Source organism: Scyliorhinus canicula, chromosome 2, assembly GCF_902713615.1.
Source record: "Scyliorhinus canicula chromosome 2, sScyCan1.1, whole genome shotgun sequence".
NCBI lineage: Eukaryota > Metazoa > Chordata > Chondrichthyes > Carcharhiniformes > Scyliorhinidae > Scyliorhinus > Scyliorhinus canicula.
In genome coordinates this window covers 191,841,198-191,865,047 of record NC_052147.1, presented here as the reverse complement: position 1 = coordinate 191,865,047, position 23,850 = coordinate 191,841,198, and the positions used below count along the sequence as shown (strand labels likewise).

At 45.1% G+C, this 23,850-nt stretch overlaps 1 protein-coding gene across 4 annotated transcripts in view; it reads right to left on the bottom strand.

Moving 5' to 3' along the window:
- Window positions 1-23,850, bottom strand: part of pde1a (phosphodiesterase 1A, calmodulin-dependent) — a 725,115-nt gene that overhangs the window by 65,336 nt on the left and 635,929 nt on the right. For all 4 annotated transcript variants that reach the window (XM_038789235.1, XM_038789236.1, XM_038789237.1 and 1 more), the window contains 5 exons: window positions 18,091-18,191; window positions 14,432-14,557; window positions 11,208-11,309; window positions 10,966-11,086; window positions 5,627-5,708 (listed from right to left, as the gene is read on the bottom strand). In XM_038789235.1, coding sequence (XP_038645163.1) covers window positions 5,627-5,708; window positions 10,966-11,086; window positions 11,208-11,309; window positions 14,432-14,557; window positions 18,091-18,191 — 532 coding nt within the window. The remainder of the gene's footprint in view (window positions 1-5,626; window positions 5,709-10,965; window positions 11,087-11,207; window positions 11,310-14,431; window positions 14,558-18,090; window positions 18,192-23,850) is intronic.

Sequence of the window (23,850 nt, the reverse complement as noted above, 5' to 3'; positions counted from 1 at the left end):
ATGCAACAGAGGGGTGACATGTTGGTGGAGGAGGAAGAATGGCAGGCTTCATCTAGTGAGGAGGGTGTCCAGGATGATCTGGGCGTGGAGCCTGTGCTGGGAGGGTAGGCTACCCAACATGTGATCCAGGGCTGTGGCACATGGGACAACCTCACCACCTCTCAATTTACCAACTAGGAGGCTTGACCACTGCAGCTCCGCTGCCCTGAACCACCTCTTTCCCCCCACCACCCCAAAATTATTTCCCTCTGACAGAATCCCCCTTCCCTGAACCTCTCAAATCTTCCTCTGTCTATCAATCCTACCACCCCAACCCTCTCCCTCAGTCCTACACTCTACCTTCCCCCTAACCTTTCACTCCTTCCCACTAGCACATCTCCAGCGCTCCCTTCCGTGGTCATACCAGAATTACCACATGGTGTTGGCCCTGGGTTGGCATCATCAGCGGGTCTTGTCCACGTGTAAGAGGGTGATGATGGCTCACTGTGTGATGAGCTCTGGTGCTCCTCATTGTTTGACAAAGTCTGACTCCTGCTTTTAGGAAAGCATTCCACTGTCTGCTACATGTGTGCTGATAAATCCTCTTCACGGGGCCATTTATCTTAGAGGTGTGGGGTGGGGAGGTTGTGGGGGGTTAGTGGGTGTTGCGGGAGATGGTGAATGTTTAGGGTCACTCACTGGGGATGCTGTCTCACTCTGCTGCCTTCATGCCTTGCCACTTCTCGGCGAGGGTGTCAACATGTGGGACTTTCATGTGTCACACTTTCATGTGTGCCCTGTCCCACACCAACCTCCATACAGCCCTTTCGTACCCGGCAGAGGCACAACACCCAACCCCAGCCCATCCTTCACACCCATCTTCTATGTGTTTCTCCGGACGGCACATCAGGCGTGGAGGTGGCCTGTTGCGTGTCTCGCCCTCTGCCCTGTTATGCCCTTGGCAGCCGTCCTCTTGAGGGCCTAGACCTGGATGTGCCCGGCCGACATTGGATTAAAGGTGATAACGTGTCACCCTGTTCTGCCCGCTGTCCCTAAAATGTGCCAGTGTCAGGTGGGGGGGGGGGGGGGGGGGGTTTGGAAGGCTGAGGTGTTCCAGCACCTCCCCTATGTGAGGCACAAGCATGGGCTCCATCACATCCTCCTCCCATGGGGTACTCACTGACCCCAGCAAACTCCATGGGATGGAGGTGAACCAGAGTGAGCTCTGGAGGCGCCAACATAACCTGGCGCTGCCAGTCCTGGAGGCCTGCCCTTAACTGAACCATGGTCTCGATGCCCTCAGCCATAGAACATAGAACATAGAACAGTACAGCACAGAACAGGCCCTTCGGCCCTCAATGTTGTGCCGAGCCACGATCACCCAGATCGCACAGATGCCCCAAGCCTTGGACATCTTAACCCATGGCTCTTATAGAACAGTACAACACAGAACAGGCCCTTCGGCCTTTGATGTTGTGCCGAGCAATGATCATACTACTCAAACCCACGTATCCACCCTATACCCGTAACCCAACAACCCCCCCCCCCCAACCTTACTTTTTAGGACACTACGGGCAATCTAGCATGGCCAATTCACCTAACCCGCACATCTTTGGACTGTGGGAAGAAACCAGAGCACCCGGAGAAAACCCACGCACACACGGGGAGGATGTGCAGACTCCGCACAGACAGTGACCCAGCCGGGAATCGAACCTGGGACCCTGGAGCTGTGAAGCATTTATGCTAACCACCATGCTACCGTGCTGCCACGTCTTGCTCCAGGGCTTCCACAGCGAACGCCACACTTTCAGTGTTGGCCTGAGGTTTCTGTGGGGTCTGTAACCGGTGACATGCGTGTGGATCATGACCAAAGAGGGCATTTCATGTGTTGGGGTTTGGTGGAGGGTGAGTTGTAAGGGAGATGCAGGTAGGTCGGGTATTGTTGTCCTCTAAGGGATTGGGGGTGATGTGAAGAGTGAGGGACAGGAGTGATGCCAGGGGCACAGGGTTGGTGACTCCAGCAGCCCTAAGAAGGTTATTTATCTCCTTACGGCATTTCGGGCCCATCCTTCTAGTGATGCTGCCAGGACTGGCAGCCTCACCTACCTCTTCCCAGGCACTGTTAAATAGTGCAGCTCGAGTCTCTGCCCCACCCTGGGGAAGAGGGTGACCCTCCTCTCAATGGCATCCTGCATTTGGTCAATCTCAGACTCCCAGAATCAGGGAGCAGGTCTTTCTGCAGCCATGTTCCTGGCTGGAATGACTAGAGCGCTTATACAGGTACTTCAGCGTGAATTCCAGCCCCAGTGAATCAGATGCCCGTGGGGCCGGGAATCGTTTGCGTTTCACGTGGGTGGACTGCTGGCCTATTTGCATCACCTGGATTTTGACTGTACGGAAATGCAAATGCCACACAATTCACTTCTAGCGTGAGAACATAGGCCTGAATTATCCGGCCGTTGGGATTCTCTGTTCCTGTCGGCAGTGCAAGCCCGCCCATGGGTTTCCCGGCGGCGTGGGATGGCTTCAATGGGAAATTCCACCGACAAGTAGCAGCAAACTGCTACTGCTGTGTAAAACAGCAGCAAATTCATATTGGGCAGCGCGGTAGCACAAGTGGATAGCACTGTGGCTTCACAGCGCCAGGGTCCCAGGTTTGATTCCCCGCTGGGTCACTGTCTGTGCGGAGTCTGCACGTTCTCCCCGTGTCTGCGTGGGTTTCCTCCGGGTGCTCCAGTTTCCTCCCACTTTGTCCCAAAAGATGCGCTGTTAGGTGAATTTGACAATCTGAATTCTCCCTCAGTGTATCTGAACAGGTGCCAGAATGTGGCGACTGGGGGATTTTCACAGTAACTTCATTGCAGTGACACAATAGAGATTATTATTATTAAACATCTGTTCCCGCCGACAAGAACAGTGCTCCGCCTCCTGCCCCGAGAAACACTCAGCTGGGATACTGGAGGATCCCCCCCAAAATCCTTGTGGTTAGTCACTGTACAAGACACAAAGCAGAAGTAAAACTAAAACAACACATTTCCCTCCTCGTGATATTAAGCTAATATCCTTTAAATGCATATTATAACAAAGAGTGTGATGGAATATTCTCCACTTGCCTGGGTGAGTGCAAGAAGCTCGATAAGATCCAGGAAAACACAGCCCGCTTGATTTGGACTTCATCCACCACCTTAATGATTCACTTCCTCCACCACTGATGCACAGTGGAAGCAGTTGTATCATCTACAAGATACACTGCAGGAACTCACAATGCTCCTTCGACAACACCTTCCAAACACGTGACCTCTACTGGCTAAAAAGACAATGGTAACAGATGCATAGGAACACCATCGCCTGCAAGTTCACTGCCAAGCCACACACCATCGACGCTATCACCAAGAAAGCACACCAGCGCCTATATTTCCTCAGGTAACTAAAGAAATTCGGCATGTCCACATTGACCCTTACCAACTTTTACAGATGCACCATAGAAAGCATCCTATCTGGCTGCATCACAGCCTGGTATGGCAACTGCTCGGCCCAGGACTGCAAGGAACTTCAGAGAGTCGTGAACACAGCCCAGTCCATCACACGAACCTGCCTCCCATCCATTGACTCCATCTACACCTCCCGCTGCCTGGGGAAAGCGGGCATCATAATCAATGATCTCTCCCACCCCGCTTACTCACTCTTCCAACTTCTTCCATCGGGCAGGAGATACAGAAGTCTGAGAACACGCACGAACAGACTCAAAAACAGCTTCTTCCCCACTATCATCAGACTCCTAAATGACCCTCTTATGGACTGACCTGATTAACACTACACCCTGTATGCTTCATCCAATGCCGGTGCTTATCTAGTTACATTGTATACGTTGTGTTGCCCTATTACGCATTTTCTTTTATTCCCTTTTCTTCCCATGTACTTAATGATCTGTTGAGCTGCTCGCAGAAAAATACTTTTCACTGTACCTCAGTACATATGACAAAAAACAAATCCAATCCAATCCAATCCAATCCTGATTTGGAACTCAGGCTGGGATTTTCCAGTCCAGCCCATGGCACGAATTATTGCAGGAAGAACCAGGAGACTTGGAGTGCAGCACAAGTCGAAATGGCTGTCTAAACATGCTCGTCACGGGATTATGTTACAATTTTTTGGTTAGATCGTGCCCCTGGTTTGATGTGGCATTTTAGGAGCGGTGGTCTTGTGGTGAAGTGGTCCAGGAATTTTGGGCTCAAGCACATTTCAGGACTTGATGGCCATGGAATGTTACATTTATGATAAGGCCAAACAAGTTGATTATCAACCTCAGATCCTTCAAGTACAGCTGATGGCAGATCGTGGCAGATGGGAGATGTTCCTGGTAAGCCATACCGGAGAATACAACAGAAAATCATTGCAGGGTCGGCCAAGCACAATAATGGACCAATTAAATGGAAGTCCATGGTTATCAATGCTCTCTTAGGACACGGTACTAGGAGAAGAAGTTGTTTAGGAAAAAATATGATCCCTCATAATGAAAGGCACATACGTCATAAAAATCTGTATCACAAGAGAAACATTCTGGAACATGTTGGTATGTAATATAATATTCAGGTATTACCTCGGTCTCCCTGAAACCTCTTCAATAAATCAACGTAAACTAATGGTCATTAATAGATTTAGATAACTAACTTTGACATTTGGGGTTCCTCTGCAGCTTCCTATCATAGGGTCATATTTCTGGTCTCAGTGCCAAGAAACTCAGGGAGATTTAGGTTCACTGAAATCCTGCGTGGCGGATCTCCCAAAGTTGATGTAATTAGATTTCTGTAACTGTAATGAATCACTTTCAGAGTCTTCATTAGTGAACAACAAACAGTTTATTTACTATAGGGCTTTCAGCCCATGTTCACCACCAGAGAGAATGGCGAACCGCTTGCAAAATCCAGAGAAAATCGGGAAACGTTATTCTCTCCGGAGAGATCATGTTTTCCAATTTTCCCCGCCCCTCGCTGGTGATGTCATGAGATTCCCGCCCACACAGCGTGAGAACCTCATTGTAATAAATTTGAATAAATTGTAATATTATTAACTGGCCTCCACTTCGCATAATTTCCACCTTCCCCCTCGCCGACGTGTTGTTTACAACAGGTCTGGCAAAACGAGATTCAGTCGAGGGGATCCTCGGGGGCATAAGCACTGCCCTGGCACAGCTAGGCAGTGGTAGTTTGGGACTAAGAGATCGGCATTGTCCCAACTTGGCAATGCCAATTCGGCAGGGCAAATTTGGCAGTGCCAACCTGCCTGTGCCAGGAGGCAGTGCCGAGGCAGGACCTTGTAGGAGCCCCACTTGGGAGGTGGGATTCCAATTATGAGTGTGGGTGGGGGGGAGCGGGCAGTGAGGGGGGAAGTGGCCGGCTGAATCTTGGGTTCAAAGAAGTCCATGAGATCCTCACACACATTGTTGGAGGTGAGGGTGAAGGAGACTGGGTAGACTAGTTTAAGAAACAGAGCAGTACAGAAAAGATGTCAGCTTATCTTTGAGCTCCAGGATGATACTAGAATAGTGAACAACTTTGCCAGCTGAGAGCAGGTCCCAATAAAGTGAAAACTGTTTCTCAACAACAACACACACAAACGTTTGGACATCATGTTTGCACATACTTACCAATTTGAGACTGAGCCACCATTGTGGATTTTCGATCACACAGTGGGGAAAATGGCAACCCTAAGTCTGCTTCACTATCACCCTGTATAGAAAATGGTATATTTTTACAATTAAAATAAACATTACATTGTCAAAGAATAGGTATATAATAAGAACATAAGAATCAGGAGCAGGAGTAGGCCATCTGGCCCCTCGCGCCTGCTCCGCCATTTAATGAGATCATGGCTGATCTTTTGTGGACTCAGCTCCGCTTTCCGGCCCGAACACCATAACCCTTTATTCCTTTATTCTTCAAAAAACTATCTATCTATCTTTTTTTTAAATTTAGATTATCCAATAATTTTTTCCAATTAAGGGGCAATTTAGCGTGGCCAATCCACCTACTCTGCACATTTTTGGGTTGTGGGGGCGAAACCCACGCAGACACGGGGAGAATGTGCAAACTCCACACGGACAGTGACCCAGAGCCGGGATCGAACCTGGGACCTCAGCGCCGTGAGGCGGTTGTGCTAACCACTAGGACGCCGTGCTGCCCAAAAAAAAAAACTATCTATCTTTACCTTGAAAACATTTAATGAAGGAGTCTCAACTGCTTCACTGGGCAAGGAATTCCATCGATTCACAACCCTTTGGGTGAAGAAGTTCCTCCTAGCTCAGTCCTAAATCTACTTCCCCTTATTTTGAGGCTATGCCCCCATCTTCTGCTTTCACCCACTAGTGGAAACAACCTGCCCTATCTATTCCCTTCATAATTTAATATGTTTATATAAGATCCCCCCCCCGCATCCTTCTAAATTCCAACGAGTATAGTCCCAGTCTACTCAATCTCTCCTCGTAATCCAACCCCCTCAGCTCTGGTATTAACCTAGTGAATCTCCTCTGCACACCCTGAAGAGCCAGTACATCCTTTCTCAGGTAAGGAGACCAAATCTTGAATGAATGACAGATAACAATAGCAAATGTGTTGTTGGTAGGGTACGGGATGAGGAGGAACGGATTTCCATTATTTCTTAAGTATCTAGCCCTGGCGTTAAAGCTATATTGGCACCAACTTGATTAGATGAAAATAATAACATGCCTTTACTGTGAAGAAAGAATATGTAGACCAATATTAAGTAGTGTTGATTTGAAAGCCCATGCAGTATGGGCACATTGGCAGGACACAATAAAATTGTAATCAAAATCTAGCTGAAGGTATCAATTTTTCTCTATCCCACATGGGTGAGCTGCTGTGATTTCAAATAGTGTTGATTGGGTAATTAATAATGCATAAATAATACCAAATCAAACTAAGACAAATTAGTTATATTTTCTTGCAGTTGCGATTTTAAGTGGAAATTTGATGCCAACATAAAATGAGGAACATTGTCTATTTTTTTGTTAAAAATGTTAAAGAGAGAAGTATAGCTGATGGGCCAGGTTATCACTATCTTTGAACAACCTATTGACTTACATATCTCAGCCCATTGTCATCACTCCTCATCCAGTCATGGCGCATTTGGGTCATAAGGCCATAAGACGATAAGACATAGGAGCAGAATTAGGCCACTCAGCCCATCGAGTCTGCTCCGCCATTCAATCATGGCTGATATTTTTCTCATCCCCATTCTTCTGCCTTCTCCCCATAACCCCTGATCTCCTTATTGATCAAAAACCTATCTGTCTTAAAGACATTCAGTGATTTGGCCTCCACAGCCTTCTGCGGCAAAGAGCTCCACAGATTCACTCCTCATCTCAGTTTTCAAGGATCGTCCCTTTAGTCTGAGATTGTGTCCTCTGGTTCTAGTTTTTCCTACAAGTGGTAACATCCTCTCCACGTCCACTCTATCCAGGCCTCACAATATCCAGTAAGTTTCAATAAGATCCCCCTTCATCCTTCTAAACCTCAATGAGTACAGACCCAGAGTCCTCAACCGTTCTTCTAATGACAAACTCTTCATTCTAGGGATCATTGTTGTGAATTTCCTTTGGACCCTTTTCCAATGCCAGCACATCCTTCCTTAGATACGGGGCCCAAAACTGTTCACAATACTCTAAATGTGGTCGGCCAGAGCCGTATATAGCCTCAGAAGTACATCCCTGCTCTTGTATTCTAGCCCTCTCGACATGAAAGCTGGCTGACATTGCATTTGTCTTCCTCACTGCCGACTGACCTGCACATTAACCTTAAGAGAATTTTAGGCATCAGCTAATATGACCGAAAATGTCATGCTTTGACATCCCTCAGAGGCCTCAAACAATAGTTGCATGGTCAATCATAAAGATTAATAAAAGCCCTTTACTCAAATAGTTAAAGGAAATCAAAATTTAAAATGACATTAAAATTTAATCTTTAATTTAATTTCAATTTTCTTTTAGACAAATGCTCAAGTTCTATAAATAGTCATTTATGTTGATTTTAATTGTTAATCCTGGGATGATTAATAATGCATCTACAGTATGTGTCCTGTCTACATTAATATCTCGCATTCAGGGTTGTGCTGGAGACAGGATTACATCATCCATTGCCTTGTATCATCCTTCCACAATGCTACTCCTCAAGTCACTATAATTGGACCCACTGCTCCTGAGAACAGAAAATAATGATGCATTGAAATATTCAGTTAAGTAATGTATACCTGTAGCTAATACCATTAGTTATTACTAAGTTGTATTGTTCGTATGATTCGTAAATGACAAGCAAACAACATGGGGGCCAATGTTAACCCAGGGCAAACACTGGGTGATTACACGATGACTCAATGTTCTTGGCAACAGGTCCAAAGCATTGAGAGCTGGGGCTAATTTACATTTGGTGGGTGAATTGTTGAACCACTTCTCACAGATAGATGACTGATAATGGAAAGCAAGAACTTCTATGCCTCACTGAAGAGCTGAGCCAGGAGCTTTATTGATGAGACGAGAATAGCAGAAAATATGGGAATTTGTGGATAGATTGGTAACATGTGTCAAGATTTTTGACTGTCATGAATGGCCACTTATACCATAAAATTGTTTTGGGGGTCCTATATGTATAATCAGCATTTTTATTTGCATGTTAGAATTACAGGTGTCTTGGTAGCCCATGCAGAAGTTCCATGCAAAAGACAGGTACAAGGCAGTAATTATGCCTCCACAATTTTATAAAGACTAAAATCCCATTCTCCTGGTGCAGTCCTATGTGCTAGGAGACCAAGTGCGAAAGAGAGGGAGAGCTGAATTAGGGAGAACAGGCCTTGTCTAATTTATTTCTGAGTTAATGCACTTTTGAATTTATTATTGGGGGCAGAGGCAGCTATTCAGTGAACCAACCTCATTAAGATACCAGGTTTGAATCAATAACATTGAAATGAAAGCCAAACACAATACAATATTATTCTGCTGAGTTTGCTATACCTTTCCTCTCATGTGCTTATCTGAAATTTGAGAAAGGACAACTCCTTTATTGAAGGAACTCTTGCATCGCCTTTGTGTGATTTACTTGTAATATTAATAAAATATGAAGAGTGTTTCTGCAATTTTCATTATTTAATTTTCCTAAATATTTTGGAGAGACAATTTTGTTTTATTCTTCTCCTTTTATTTGTTGATTAAAGTGCCTAAAACACAGCATTTCTTGCTTCCTTTATAAGAGGAGGTGAGTCAAGGAAGGATCAGTAACCTTCAGACCATGGGTCAATATTCATCTTCAGTGTTCCTGATGTAGAGCTTCACGAGCTCATAAGTGGAATTGGGCATCGCTCCCTTCCACATGATTTTGCAGTAAGAAAATAAACATTTTATTTTTTATTAGCACAAAATTTAACTTGCTTATCTACCTGTGAATGACTGATGAAAACTCTCCTAAACTGTCCAGGTTAGCTGACCAAATCATTTGCCAACTGTGGTGAAGGAAACATGGAACACAAGCTTGGCACGGTCTCTGGTTGACAGATCATTGTTGCTCTCTTTCACAAATAAGAGTACAATATCAAATATGGCAGTAAAATGATCAGGGGTGAGATTTTAACTCATTTGAAACACATCCATTTACACAGAGTTAAAATTGCACCCTGATGTTTTCATGGATGAAGTCCAGGGAAGGTTGAGCATGTCAAGGATTTAAATTGCGTGCTGCATCTTGACTGGGTGTCTTAGGTTTTATTTTTGGGCAGTCAACTGGGGTGGACCTCATTTCTGCCAGCATTCTGTGTGGACAGAACTGCAAGGCAAGGGCTTGGCATGTATAAGTAGTAAATATGGAATTTCTGGACGGCACAAAACTTGAGTCATGCTGGTTACAAGATAAGAGGATGGTGGGTAGGTGTGGTAATAATGGCAAGACCTTTTTAACCTTTCCTCATTTACTATGCAGGATGAGAACAAGAATCTTGGTCCTGACTGAATATATGTTAATATATGTGAATATGTTAATGTCTGCTGTGTGTAGGGTTAGAAGGGTAAACCTTGTGACGGTCTCACAATCTCCATATCAATTAGTAAGCACGCCAGGGTTGTGAAGATCTGCTCCCACCTACAGAAACCATGAGTGAAACTCTCAACACTCTTTAGGCTCACCGACTAGTTTCCACTGATCCTGCTGCACCTTCCAGTTCTCTTTCTAACCTACCCCAAGTAAGTTGTGAGAATAATAGCAGACCCGTAGTTTCACTGATCCTCTAAACAGACAAATAATAATAATAATAATAATCTTTATTGTCACAAGTAGGCTTACATTAACACTGCAATTAAGTTACTGTGAAAAATTCCTAGTCGCCACATTCCAGCGCCTGTTCGGGTACACAGAGGGAGAATTCAGAATGTCCAAATTATCTAACAAGCACATCTTTCGGGACTTGTGGGAGGAAATCGGAGCCCCCAAAGGAAACCCACGCAGACACGGGGCGAACGTGCAGACTCCGCACAGACAGTGACCCAAGCTGGGAATCAAACTTGGGACCCTGGCGCTGTGAAGTGCTAACCACTATGCCTCTGTGCTGCCCATGAGCTTACTTGGAATGGGCTTACTTGGAAATCAGAGTGCAGACCATGGGAAAGTTTAAAATCTGAGGGAGTTCGGCGCTTCCGATTTGGGGTGGAAAACTGGCAGAAATGGGGTCCACACCCAGTTGGCTGCCCAAAAAGAGAATTAAAATTACTTGTCCTAATTATGCATGGAAATAATGCAACATTTCATGGTGTCCTGTGAACAGGAAGCATGTAATAGAATAATATTGTTCCTGAAAATATTCATAACTAAATGATGTACACATTACAAGATACTGGCTTTAGAAAATAGTGTTTCTGCAATAAGACACTTACAAAGAGTGCTCCTATTGCATGTGGTATGCGCTGTTTTGCAGTACATCAAAAGCCTTTACCTGTCTGAAAAATTCTTCCATCAATGTCATTGTCCAGCGGTAGTGCTGTTTCCAGGTTTTTGCAGGATGACTTATATCTGCTGCATGCAGCATTAATGACATAACTTTAGCTTTATCAGTCCTGAAAAATCAAGGACATAGGCTTGTTGCATTCAAGGAATGTAGGTAGGTATTGTGCGATACATAATTACAAGTTTCCTGCTTTTAGAGAAAAAAAAATCAAGGTAAGTAAATTGCCTCACCCTTCAGGCTGCTGCAGCATATTTTTCATGGTCTTGATTTGTTGAAAGTGGCAAGACATGTCGGTCGATAAAACCATCTCGATCACCAATGAACGCAGTTCCCTGTTTGATTTATAAAACATGATGCTATGACTAGCTGTTGACAAGGCTAAATATGGGAATACATCTGGCAGCTAGCTTTCTTTCCATGTCTACAATAAAAGAACGGAAATTTTTTTAAAAAGTGCTGAACTTCGAATGTTCCCACGACTAAAGGAATGTCAACCATGAAGTACAGATCACCAGCTGAAATGCCAGCCTGGCTGAATGTTCTTGCTAAAGCCAAATGTATGTTGGGGTAACTCCTGTCCTTAAGTGAAAGACTTTTCTGTTATTTTGGTCAATTTCTTTATGTTAAAGCGATGCTAAGGGGCAATCATCCTTTCACCCTTACAGGGTTCAAGTGGAAGATGTTCAAGTGCCATCTGCTCATTTCTTCCCTGACAACTGGCAGTTGAAAATCTGGCAGGAATCTTGTGCAGCTATTCGACTGCTTGAATCAACTTGCAGGCAGACCTGTAAACGGCCTTCCAGCACTCTCATGAAAAACAGGCAGGAGGTTGTTCAATAATGCAAATCAGGACCAAAGCCTATCAGATGCTAATTAACGTTTTCAAAGAAATGGGTGAAACATGCAGGATACTGACTTGTCCTATTTTCTCTGGGAATTGCGAGGCCTAACCCATCATCCCTAAGTATTCTATTTTTTTAAATTAGATTGGTGTGGTTCCTTGAGATGTCAGGATTGCTCACAAACTTGCCTGCTGGCCTGCTGCATACAGTAACTAGATAATTAAAATGTGTTTGCTTGGCCTGCCAAAAAATATCAGGAAGTTAGGATCATGAGTAAGCCATTCAGCCCCTTTCAATTAGATCATTGTTGGCTGGATGGCTGGTTCATTATACAGAGAGATGCCAACGGAGTGGGCTCAATTCCCAAACCAGCTGAGGTTATCCACACCTAGCGAAGACATGGACCAGATCACGCCAGCTGGAGCAGTCTAGGAGCTTTGGAAACTGTTTAGCGTAAATCTCATTTCTGGCTTCTCCCGGAATTGTCCCGACATAACAGGATTTGCATCGGGCATAACGCGACCAGAGAATCAGCCCCCTGAATACTCTTAGTTTTGGAATTTTCATTGACCTCGCATCAACAGCCTTTTGGGAGAAAGAGTACTCTGAATGATTTGAATCCGTTTGTGTAAAGGAGTGCTTCCTGCTATCACTCCTGAACAACCTACAGCTATAACTTTAAAGTGTTCAATTCTTCACAGTAAATATTGTTTTTTCTTTGTTCATGGGTCATGGCCAGCATTTACTGTCCACACTGAATTGCCCTTGTGGGGGCAGTTAAGAGTCAACCATGTTGCTGTGGATCTGGAATCACATGTAGGCCAGACCAGGTAAGGATGGCAGATGTCCTTCCCTAAAGGACATTAGTGAACCAGATGGATTTTTACGACAATCGACAATGGTTTCATGGTCACCATTAGACTTTTAATTCCAGATTTTTATTGAATTCAAATTTCACCATCTGTCGTGGCGGGATTTGAACCTGGGTCTCCAGCGCATTACTCTGGGTCTCTGGATTACTAGTGCAGTGACAATAGCACTATGCCACTGCCTGCCTCATAGTAAATGTTAATGCAGCATTTTTCACATTGCTTCCTGAGAACAAACTTAAAGCTTCAAACTGAACCTGAGAAGTAATTTCGGCCTCCTGGATACCAAATTTATGTTCTTCTCACCTGCCATGATGACCTTAAAGAAAGTTTGAGATCAAAAGGCTGCAAAATTGAATCAGCTCTTTCTGGGGCTTTGGGAATGGGAAACTTCAAAATCTGTTGTGCTTTTGTGTGTCTGTGGTGGGCTAGGATGAAGCCTAGGTAGGAGCTGGGGCTAGAATGAAGTTTAGGATTTGGGGTATGGACTGCAAAAAGGTAAGGCTTGGAACTCAGATGAGGAGAGTGCAATTAAAAAGGTAAAAATTTAGCTGCAGAGTAGTAGTCAAGTTGAAGAAGTGTTTGGTTTTTGTAAGCAATGTAAAGAATGATGTATTCATGGTCACGTGGTTGGTAATTAACAAAGTGATGATCAAATTGTATTCAAACTGAAATGTTTTCAGGACTCAAATGTTATAAGTTATACAAATTATAGCAACTGTTTAAATACAGCTCAAGGTTCACGCTTGTCCATTTCAGACCTCAATATCCAAGCAGTTAATTCTTATTTTGGTTTATACTTATTTGCTGGCTTTTACTTTTTGAATTCTCTGGATCTGGAGAATTAGAGGCTGAGGGTTGACTTTAGTGTTGTTGCGTCACTGGTCATTGTTCATCGCTTAGAACATTGAGTTCTGTTAATATTAGGAACTTAGAAATATGTAAATTAACAGCAAAATGAACTTAAACTTTGTTAAATAGCCAAACGATTCCATGATGTACACTTGTACAGTGCACAGAGGTAAGCTTAGACCCAGCCTCACTTCCCCCCCAAAACACCACACCACAAACCCCAATATATAACAATAATAACAGACTGCTTCCTGCAATATTATTCTGATTTCATTCATCGATCATGCATAAAAATCAACACATTTGCTGCTCATGATTTTTGTTATTCATTAATCTATAAATTAGGTTCAGAGGAGTAACTTTTAAGACTTTTAAGTTAATGGAACTCTCACTCTCTGCCTTTTTTGAAAAAAGTTCTACACTACAGAAATGCAGAATATGAATCTCCCACTTTCTTTCAACTGTAAGCATTGTCTAACGGATCTGCTAATCTATTGCAAAAGTGTGCGTGGCTACATTTAAAAAGAGTAATTGAACTAATTCTCGAACAAATCCATGATCACACCATAACACCAAACAATAGAGAGACTTGCATTTGTACGATCATCTCAGGTATTTCAAAAAACAATTAATTTGAATCTAATATTGGAAATTGGATGGGATTCTCCAGTTCTCCAGCCGTATGCTTCCTGGTGGCGTGCCGTTCGCTGGTAGCGAATTCTATCTTTCCACCACTTGTCAATGGGATTTCCCATTGAAACCACCCCACGCCTTCAGGAAACCTGTTGGCGGGGGTATGCTGTCTGCGGGAAAAGTGAATCCTTATGACCAGAGAATTCCGACCATAATCTTTCATACCATTTATTTTATTCTGAAGAAATCTCATCTTACCGCCAATCATCTTTCGATAAATTGCACATAATATTCATTTCTTCCTCTTGCATTAATCGGTAGGCAGCGCTCACATGATAGTTTTCGAGAACAGAACGATCATTGTACAAAATAGCTACACCTGATCTGTTAACAAACAAATGAAACCAAATAATTGACATTAAATATGTTGTTGCACAATTAAGTGGCCACAAACATGCTAGATTAAAAACAAAGATACTGAAATTACACCATCAGATGAAAGTGTACTGAACTTATTCTTTGGACAGTCCTTGCTCTTTATTTTTGTTGTGGCATTAACCCACTGAAGCTGACATAAATTAACCGCCACATTAAAATAGCACAGAAAAATTTCAAATAAGTATGCATAGTGATCAAATATTAATAGGCTATGGTGCAATTTTTGAAGTCAAAATATTAAATGATATTGTTCGATAAAGCTACCAGACTTGCTCCTAGAACTTGATTTTTGTCTTTGAGATGGATAGCTGGAGTTGGAAAATTTCATGATTGGCAGATCTGCCTGGGTGAAAGTGCCTATCAGACACGATGTTCATTGTAGTTTGGGGGTCGGTGATGTGGGAGATACTTGGGCCCATCACCCACAGAAGCAGATCGGGAGTGGCCACAGGGCCACCTGAGTGGGAGGTGGGCTATTTAAAAGGCCTGCCTCAGTTCTCTGGGACTTTGCTCCAGTTGTTAATATCTAGTTGTTAACATTTTATGCCCTCTAGCCCTCACTGTGCAGACACCAACCCACCCCCAATGCCAGCCTCATGCTGCCCAATTGCCCCTCCATATCACCAGATGTCCCCCACACACCTCCAATGGTTCCTTTTACCTTCCATGTCAAGTTATGGCACTTCAATGCCCATTCACCCAGTATGAACTCTGTTCAAAACCAATAGACCCTATTGTAATAATGGCATGTGTAAAACGGTTGAGTGCATTAGTTGCATTCTTATAGAATCATAGTATCATAGAATTAACAGTGCAGAAGGAGACCATTCAGCCCATCGAGTCTGCACCGGCCCTTGGAAAGAGCACCCTACCTAAGCCCCACACCTCCACCCTATACCCTTTATCCCTGTAACCCAACCTAATCTTTTTTGGACACTAACGGCAATTTAGAATGGCCAATCCACCTAACCTGCACATCTTTGGACTGTGGGAGGAAACCGGGGCACCCGGAGGAAACCCATGCACACACATGGGGAGAACTCCACACAGACAATGACAAAAGCTGGGAATCGAACCTGGGACCCTGGAGCTGTGAAGCAACTGTGCTAACCACAATGCTACCATGCTGCTATAGTGTTATAAAACACTAATGCATTTGTTTAACATCCTTTCCCTTTCCTAAAACCATGATCACCATCAGTTCCTGCACACTCAGAGTGACTGAGATGCGAGGCAGGTTAGATTATCATAGATTATCATAGAATTTACAGTGCAGAAGGAGGCCATTCGGCCCATCGAGTCTGCACCGGCTCCTGGAAAGAGCACCCTACCCAAGGTCAACACCTCCACCCTATCCCCATAACCCAGTAACCCCACCCAACACTAAGGGCAATTTTGGACACTAAGGGCAATTTATCATGGCCAATCCACCTAACCTGCACATCTTTGGACTGTGGGAGGAAACCGGAGTACCCGGAGGAAACCCACGCACACACGGGGAAGATGTGCAGACTCCGCACAGACAGTGACCCAAGCCAGAATCAAACCTGGGACCCTGGAGCAGTGAAGCAATTGTGCTATCCACAATGCTACCGTGTAGGGCATGGGAAATTTAACCCTGATGAAATACAAGGTGAGTTAGTGTTTGTGGACTTCCAATAGAAAGAGCTACACTGTTTCTGAAAAATGAATGCTGGATATCATCATTGGAAGCCAAAAGTTGAATAATGTTACAATTACTTGTAAATTTATTTGTCGGAGAAGCAGAGAAGATTCTAATAAAATAAAAGTAAAATGGGTATGGTAGCATTGTGATTGCATTATCGTAAACCAAATGTTTGAAAAGGCTATTTGTCCAGTTGTACAACTGCCACCAAAGGGTCCAATTTTGTGGGTGGTGAACCTACATTCATTCTACGGCAACGTCCACCTCCTACCATGTTGGCAAAGACTCAGAACTCAGTCCATTTGCATGAATGTAACACCTCTTTGAGATCCAATTGGTAAAATTATATTGCACACAGTAGCATAAAGAGCTGTTGCTAGCTGCCTCTGGCGTGACTTGCACCAGCAGCCCACTGAAAATAGGCAATGGCAATGGCAAGGGCATCTTGGGAACACCACCACCTACAGGTTTCCCACCAAGTCATTCACCATGCTGACTTGGAACTATCTCACCATTCCTTCACTTTCGCTCAACCAAAGTCCTGGATCTCCCTTCCTAAGAGCCCTGTGGGTGTACCTGCAACACAAAGACTGCAGCGGTTCAAGAACTACTTTCTCAAGGGCAATGAAGGATGGGCAATAAATGGTGGCCGAGCCAGCGCTAGCAACATCGCATGAATGCTTAAAAAAACAATTTTTTAATTGTTTTCTGTGGTCCTGTCAATCGCTGATTATTAATCATGTCAATCCCAGCAATTATTATCGGGGGGGTGGGGGAGATGGGAATTACTGTGATGATTGTCAGGGGGATGCGAATGTCGGTTATTATTGTGGCGGGGGGAGATTGGTGTAGGGGAATGCCGATGATGATTGTAGCTGGGGGGGCGGGGGGAGGAGGAGAGGCCCCCCCCCCCCATACTTCTGCGGTGGGGGCTCGTGGCCATTTGGTTTAATGCTGAAAAGGTGCGCTTTAAAGAAAGTGCCTTGATCTCTGTGGAGTTAGTTTCTGGCTTTACCAGACCCCGCCCTACCAGGGTGACAGGGTAAACCACGCCCACTCATTTTTTTCTTTAAAGAGGCTTCAGATCTGGAGAGAAAACTGGTCTGTGCAACTGGAGAGCTACACGCCAGCTTTTAGTTTGAGCCTGACAGTTTGCCAAATTTTGGTAAGATTCAGCCCACGGTATTTCCTTATGCACCATGAGCTGCGATTATTGATGACATTGTGGTAAAAAATAGTTTTGGGTGATAATGGAGAGTGGACAGTGTGTTGTTCCTCGTGTCTTAATAAAGCTCGTAGTCTCAAAGGTGGAGAAGATGCTTTATTGTGAATTCATTCTGTCTTCAGAGCTTAACTTACGGCTACCTCAAATGCTGCCTGCCTGTGTGTCTGTGTCCTGCTACGAGTTCTGCCTTCCGTGAAGTGTGTCGTCACTTCCTGTCCCTGTGTATATATAGCTCTCCCGTGCTCCCTCTCGTGCTTGCTCGGTTGTATTGCATCTAGTCAGATCTACAATCACCACAGACAGTATCAAATTGGCCATCTCCACCCAGTATTTAGTTCAGTAGAACCGAATATCAAACATGTGGATAACTGGCAGTCAATGTGATACTGTCCAGTTAATACTATCACCCAAGGCAAAGTTTCAATCCCCAGATCTGGTGTAACCCAATTAAACATTATAGAAAGTTAAACCATTTTTATTTCCAAGATCTCCACTTTGAAGAGAATTTTAAAGGGGAATCATGACAGGCACTTTTGAGAAATTCACCTGGAAGTTTTCTTCCTTACACTTTGCAATGTTGCTTCCTACCTGGTTTGAATGTGGAAGTTATTTGTGGTTCCCGTATGTTCATAGTCATGAATGGCAGCTGCAAAGAGCATGGCTAGAATTTCCAGTTCTGTAAACCAGTGCTGTAACAGAAAGGTTACAATTCGGCAACAGTCAAAAACAATACTTTGAGATTTACTCAGCTGAGATGAGATGCTGTGACACAATTATCTCTGGAAACTCAGACTCGGCAGCTTGAAAGATATCTGAGGCACTCAACCTTGTAGTGCAGGTGACAAGCACAATTCAGGCTGGGAGCCAGTGCCCAAGCTACTCATTAAGCCCAATCGGAGTTCTATTTAAATGAAGTGCTCATTCCACAATGTCATGGAGGTGCCTGAGCAGTGCCTTGGCACCAGAGAGCTCATTGGAACGGGTGCCAAAACAATAACCTCAATTGGGCACTTTGAGAACAATTGAGGACACTGCTGTAGAAAAATTGACTGCCCAGATTTTCCAGGATTGGCGAAAGAAGCTTCAGAAATTATGCAAATAGTCTCCCTTTGCTTTATTTGATGAAGGCAGATTACTTATCCCCAGGTCCTGATGACACAGGGTTCGAGCTGCATTGGCGACCTTGAAAAGCCTCAGCATATATAACTTCATCATTCATAAATTACATATCTCTAATCTTGAACAGATTTATTAATTGTGCTTAATCCTTCATTCCAGAAAATCTGAAATACTTGTTACAAAATATTCCTGAAAAATAAAGCACTTTGGAAAGACTGTTTTATTTGGATTTAATCTGAGGCTGTTCGCTATTTGTTATTTATGATGAAGTAACTAATAAACATAAAATATGGGCCTATAAACTGTAAAACCCAAATAATTGGAAGTTAAAGCTGAGACGAAAGGAACATTTCGGAAGCAATTCAAGAGGGAAAGTTAATAATGACATAAAAACAACCTTATTGGAATTGGAGCTAATTATTTATTCGGGGCAATTAGGTGAAGAAAAAGCTTCTTCCAATGGACTATTAGGGCGGAACTTTACAGTTGGGAGACAGAGGCTGTCCCCCCATCAAATGTTAAATTGGGTGTAATGACGTTGGACCAGCTCGGTATTCCAGGATTACAGAAGGGGAGCAGACCAAAAAGTTTGATTAAAAGATTAAGGTGAATTATCCGATACTTGAGGCAATTAATAAGTCAATTGTCTGACTGAAATTTAATACAGCCTGTGCGATTTAATGTTAGTCTCACGTGGCCACATGGGCGGGCAGGAATCGAGACAGGGTGTCTTGAAGGACTGCAGGGCAGGATAAAAGCAAACACAGGAGAGGAGTCGGAGGCTGCAGCTGAGTGTCCAGGAGAGGCCACTGAAGTTGTCCAGTGTTAAACTGGTGAATGATTTTGTTTCTGAGGAAATAAAGGGGTCATTTGTGAAGGACATGCTTGGAAGCGGGCTTGAACAAAGGAAGGAAATTTCAAGGCTGTCTGCAGAAAAAGCAGACATGGAATAGTCCATTTCTTTGAGTGAGGAAGAGGGGGGAGAAGGTGGGAGAGGGAAAGCTATTGGCCAGGGCATAGACAATCAATCGTTCAGACAAGTGAACAAGTTAATTCAACTGAAGGCCCAGAAGGCCAGTGATATAATCCCGGTTGATGTTGTAACTGGGTAGGAAGATCGCTTTAATGGAACCATGGCTCAAAAGACCTTGAGTGGGATTCTCCATCATGCCAAACCCATTTTCTGCTGTGGTTCCTGCTGGCAGTGTGACCCTCCATTCAGGTAGCCGACAAATGGGGGGTGCAATTCTCCCATCTGGAAACTAAGTCCCGATGCCGGAGTGAAAACTGGAGTGTTTCACTCCGGTGTCGGAGGCCGCTCCCAGCTCCCTATTCTCCCGCCCCGGGGGGCTAGAAGCGGTGCCGCATCATTTACGCGCGCCGGGTCTTGGCACTGCATAAATGACGTCACCCGCACATGCGCGGTTGCCGTCCTCCCTGCAGCCGCCCCGCAAGAAGATGTCGGATGGATCTTGCGGGGCGGCGGAGAAAAGGAGGTCCTCCTTCAGAGAGGCCGGCCCGTCGATCGGGCCGGAGATTCGCCGCTCGCCCGTTACAAATGGCGAGCGCCGATTCTCCCAGCGGCCAGCCGTGAATCTCGCCGCTCCGGTTTGTGGGGGGTGGGAGAATCATGTGCGGGTACCAGGGTGGAGTGGCAGGACTCGCTCGGCGCCCCGGCGATTCTCCTTCCTGGCGTGGGGGGGAGAATTCCGCCCAGGGTTTCCCATTGTGGACATCTCCACGCCATCGGGAAATCTGTGGGCGTGAGTTCGCTGCCGGTGAAGCAGAGATCCCACCGACGGAGATTGCAGTCCCCTAACATTTTTTTAATATAACATGGAGGAGCAGAGTCGCAGAGCCATTAATTAATTAATTTTAACAACAAGGAAAAAAGATTTATTAAATTGAAAAATATTGGATTATGTTATAATATGCCTTTAGCCTCCCCTTAGTTTAAGAATTCACACAGATTTTAAAACACCGATTACAAAGTACATCTTAAAATACAAGTCTCATTAACACAAAGTCCCTTTAAGCACACAGATGGCTGTGGTCAAATACATTCTCCACTCTGAGCCCAAGTTAGCATTGATGGATTTCTCCCCAGAAAACCCCCAGATGACTGTCAGATGAGAGTTTCCAAACTCCACTCCCAAAAATATGCTTTAGAAGCTTCTCTCAAAATAATGCTTTTCTTTGGTGGTTTGCATTCTGAAATCCAGATTAGGATTTCCAAATAGCACTTTCAAAAAAGCTTCACCTCCACTTTTAACGGTGAATCCAGTCCAAGACTTTACACAAACCGCTTCAGGATTTATTTGTCTTGACTTCTGTGCAAACTGCTCACAATTGCTTTAATTCTTGATTCCTAGACTGTATTAAAATGGCATCAGACATTTGATTGACCTTTTGACGGCTACTGTACCACTTTTAATCTGGCTACTGCAATTGTTTCTTTAACTCAAAATACTTTGTTTACTCTTCCTTGAATTCTTCTGACCAATACCATGGTCTCTGTTCACTTAAGTCCGGTTGTTTTAAACATTCTTCTTGTTCCAATTCCCTGGTTATCTGGACTGTAACTTGTACTTTAGGAAGCCTGCCTTTTCCCAGCCCATGTCCTGTCCAGTCTTTCTTCTGGCAGGATTGGGAGATGTTCTCTCCCCATGGTCCTGTCTCCAACTGTCGACAAATTAGCTAAATTAAAACTGAAAAGCTCTCTACCTTACAAGGCCCCAGCAATACCCATATGCTTATGCCTTTTATTTACTTTTCATGCTTTAACCCTCTCTAAGCACAATATAAACACAATATAACTTAGCCAATCCCCACACATATAAATACCTTTGTCCAGCACAAATCTAACTATCGGCTTTACCCTTCCAGGTACAGGAACATTAAATTAAACACACTTAAAACGATATCTTATTACTAATGTTTACAAATGCAAATATTAATCCCTTAAAACTGCCTTTGTTTTCCTCGCACCAGCAAAAGGAACATGGGCAGGAATGCACCAGGAAAAGACATAAACTCTGAGGGAGAAGTCTACAGGCAGCACACTAACTACATTCAGATGAATGAGTGCCGGTGTCAGAGCCATATCCCTCCATCCAAGGAGGCGACGACATCCATATGTGACATATTGTGGGAAGATCACTTCCAGCTGAATGGCTAGCCATCCAACGCCTATGCCACTGAAGGTAATAGTGGCCTTTCTCTCTATGCATCATTTTGAGCATCTGTAATTGATCTGTGTGGTATTTTCAAATCGGCAAGCCACCATTGTATCAAAGCATTATTGTGAAATTCTCTCATCCAAGACTAAGTAGCATGGTAGGAACGGGGAATGGAAAGTGTCTCCTCCTGCGGAGGCCTAAAGTAAACCACACAATATATTTCATCCCCAGTATATTTAGTTACGCACCCAAGGGTTTTGTGCTTTCTTCCATGGCTGAGCAGGATGATGGCGCACTTCCCAATGTTATATTCGGGTGCTATCTTTAAAACGAGCCTGCCATTGATCCACCATTGGAGAAAGAAGATGGACCTATTGAAGAAAGAAGATGGATCTCCAAGAACATTTTGAGACTTGAAGGTTGACCTCCTTGAAGACACTAAGTGGAAGATTCATTTAACAGATGGTCCCCCCATGGTCTGCTGTGGTGCCCCAGGATGTAGGATTGCTGGTGGCCTCTATCCTAAACTCCTGATGCAGCCATAGTCCTTTTTCAGGTAAGTCCTGACTTCTCCATGTCATGTTGGGCTAGCATGTTTTTCCGCTGGCATCGCAGGGAATGGGAAGAAGATTTTGGTTGGTTCTTTATCTGCATCCATTAGTGGGATGCAAATGGGTTTCCTGTCGTCCTCCAGCGGGATTCTCAATCCATTATCGTGGGCAGGATGGAAAGATCCCAATGCCATTTCACGCTGGTGTGAAACCGAGTTTTGGATCTCCCACTGAATTCTCCCCTACCCACTTCCAGCCTGCCATTGGTCTCGCCGGCAGAGGCCTGGGAGAATTCCACCCATTATTCAGGGGTGTAGAAACTTTCATTTGTTTAAGAACTGATGAGAGTCAGGCTGAGTGAGTGAGAGGCTTCGGGGCTATGGCAGACTTTCCTAATTCACAAGGGACCACCGACTGTACAAGGCACCCGCACACCCACAGGAGGCTTTCATTAATTGAAAAGGTATTACACTCTGAATGTGATGATTATTTATGATCACCATCAGCACATCCAGCAAGGGTACATCGTGCAGTAATCATGATGTTTACATCCTCAGGTACTCCCAGGTTCCATGGCTTTTTACCCTTGCTCACGTGGATGGCTGCTTGATAGGAGACAAAGGATATCATTAAGGAGGTGGCTTATGACAACCATCAGACATCCATGGTCTCAGGTGGAAACAATTACAATGCCAGCTCTGCCTCCACAATGGCGGCCATAAAGAAAACCATGGGCGGGATTCTCCCGTACCCGGCGGGGCGGGAGTCCTGGCGGGACGGAGTGGCGTGAACCACTCTGGCGTCGGCCCGCCCCAAAGGTGCGGAATCCTCCGCACCTTCAGGGGCTAGGAGAGGTTTGCGCCCCACCGGCTGGCGTGGTAGGCCTTTGGCACCACGCCTGCCGGGGACGAAAGGACTCCGCTGGCCGGCATGAGTCCGCACATACGCGGGAGCGTCAGCGGCTGCTGACGTCATCCCCGCACATGCGCAGGCGGGGGAGGGGTTCACCTATGCGTCAGCCATCGCGGAGGCTAACATGGCCGATGCATAGGAAAAGAGTGTCCCCACGGCACAGGCCCGCCCGCGGATTGGTGGCCCACAATCGCGGGCCAGGCCACCATGGGGGCACCCCCCAGGGACAGATCACCCCGCGCCGCCCCCCCCAGGACCCCGGAGCCTGCCTGCACCGCCAGGTCCCGCCGGTAAGGGACCTAGTCCAATTTACGCAGGCGGGACTGGCAAAGAACCAGCGGGACTTCGGACCATCGCGGGCTGGAAATCGCGGGGGGGGGGGGGCCACTGTGAGTGGCCACCGATCAGCGTGGCGCGATTCCTACCCCCGCCGAATCTGCAGTGCCGGAGAATTCGGCGGACGGCAGGGGCGGGTGGCCGCCTCCCGACGATTCTCCGACCCGGCTGGGGGTCGGAGAATCCCACCCGATATGTCTGCACAAGCTGAGGTTCTGTTGCCTCGACCACTGCTGGCATCTTGTAGTCGG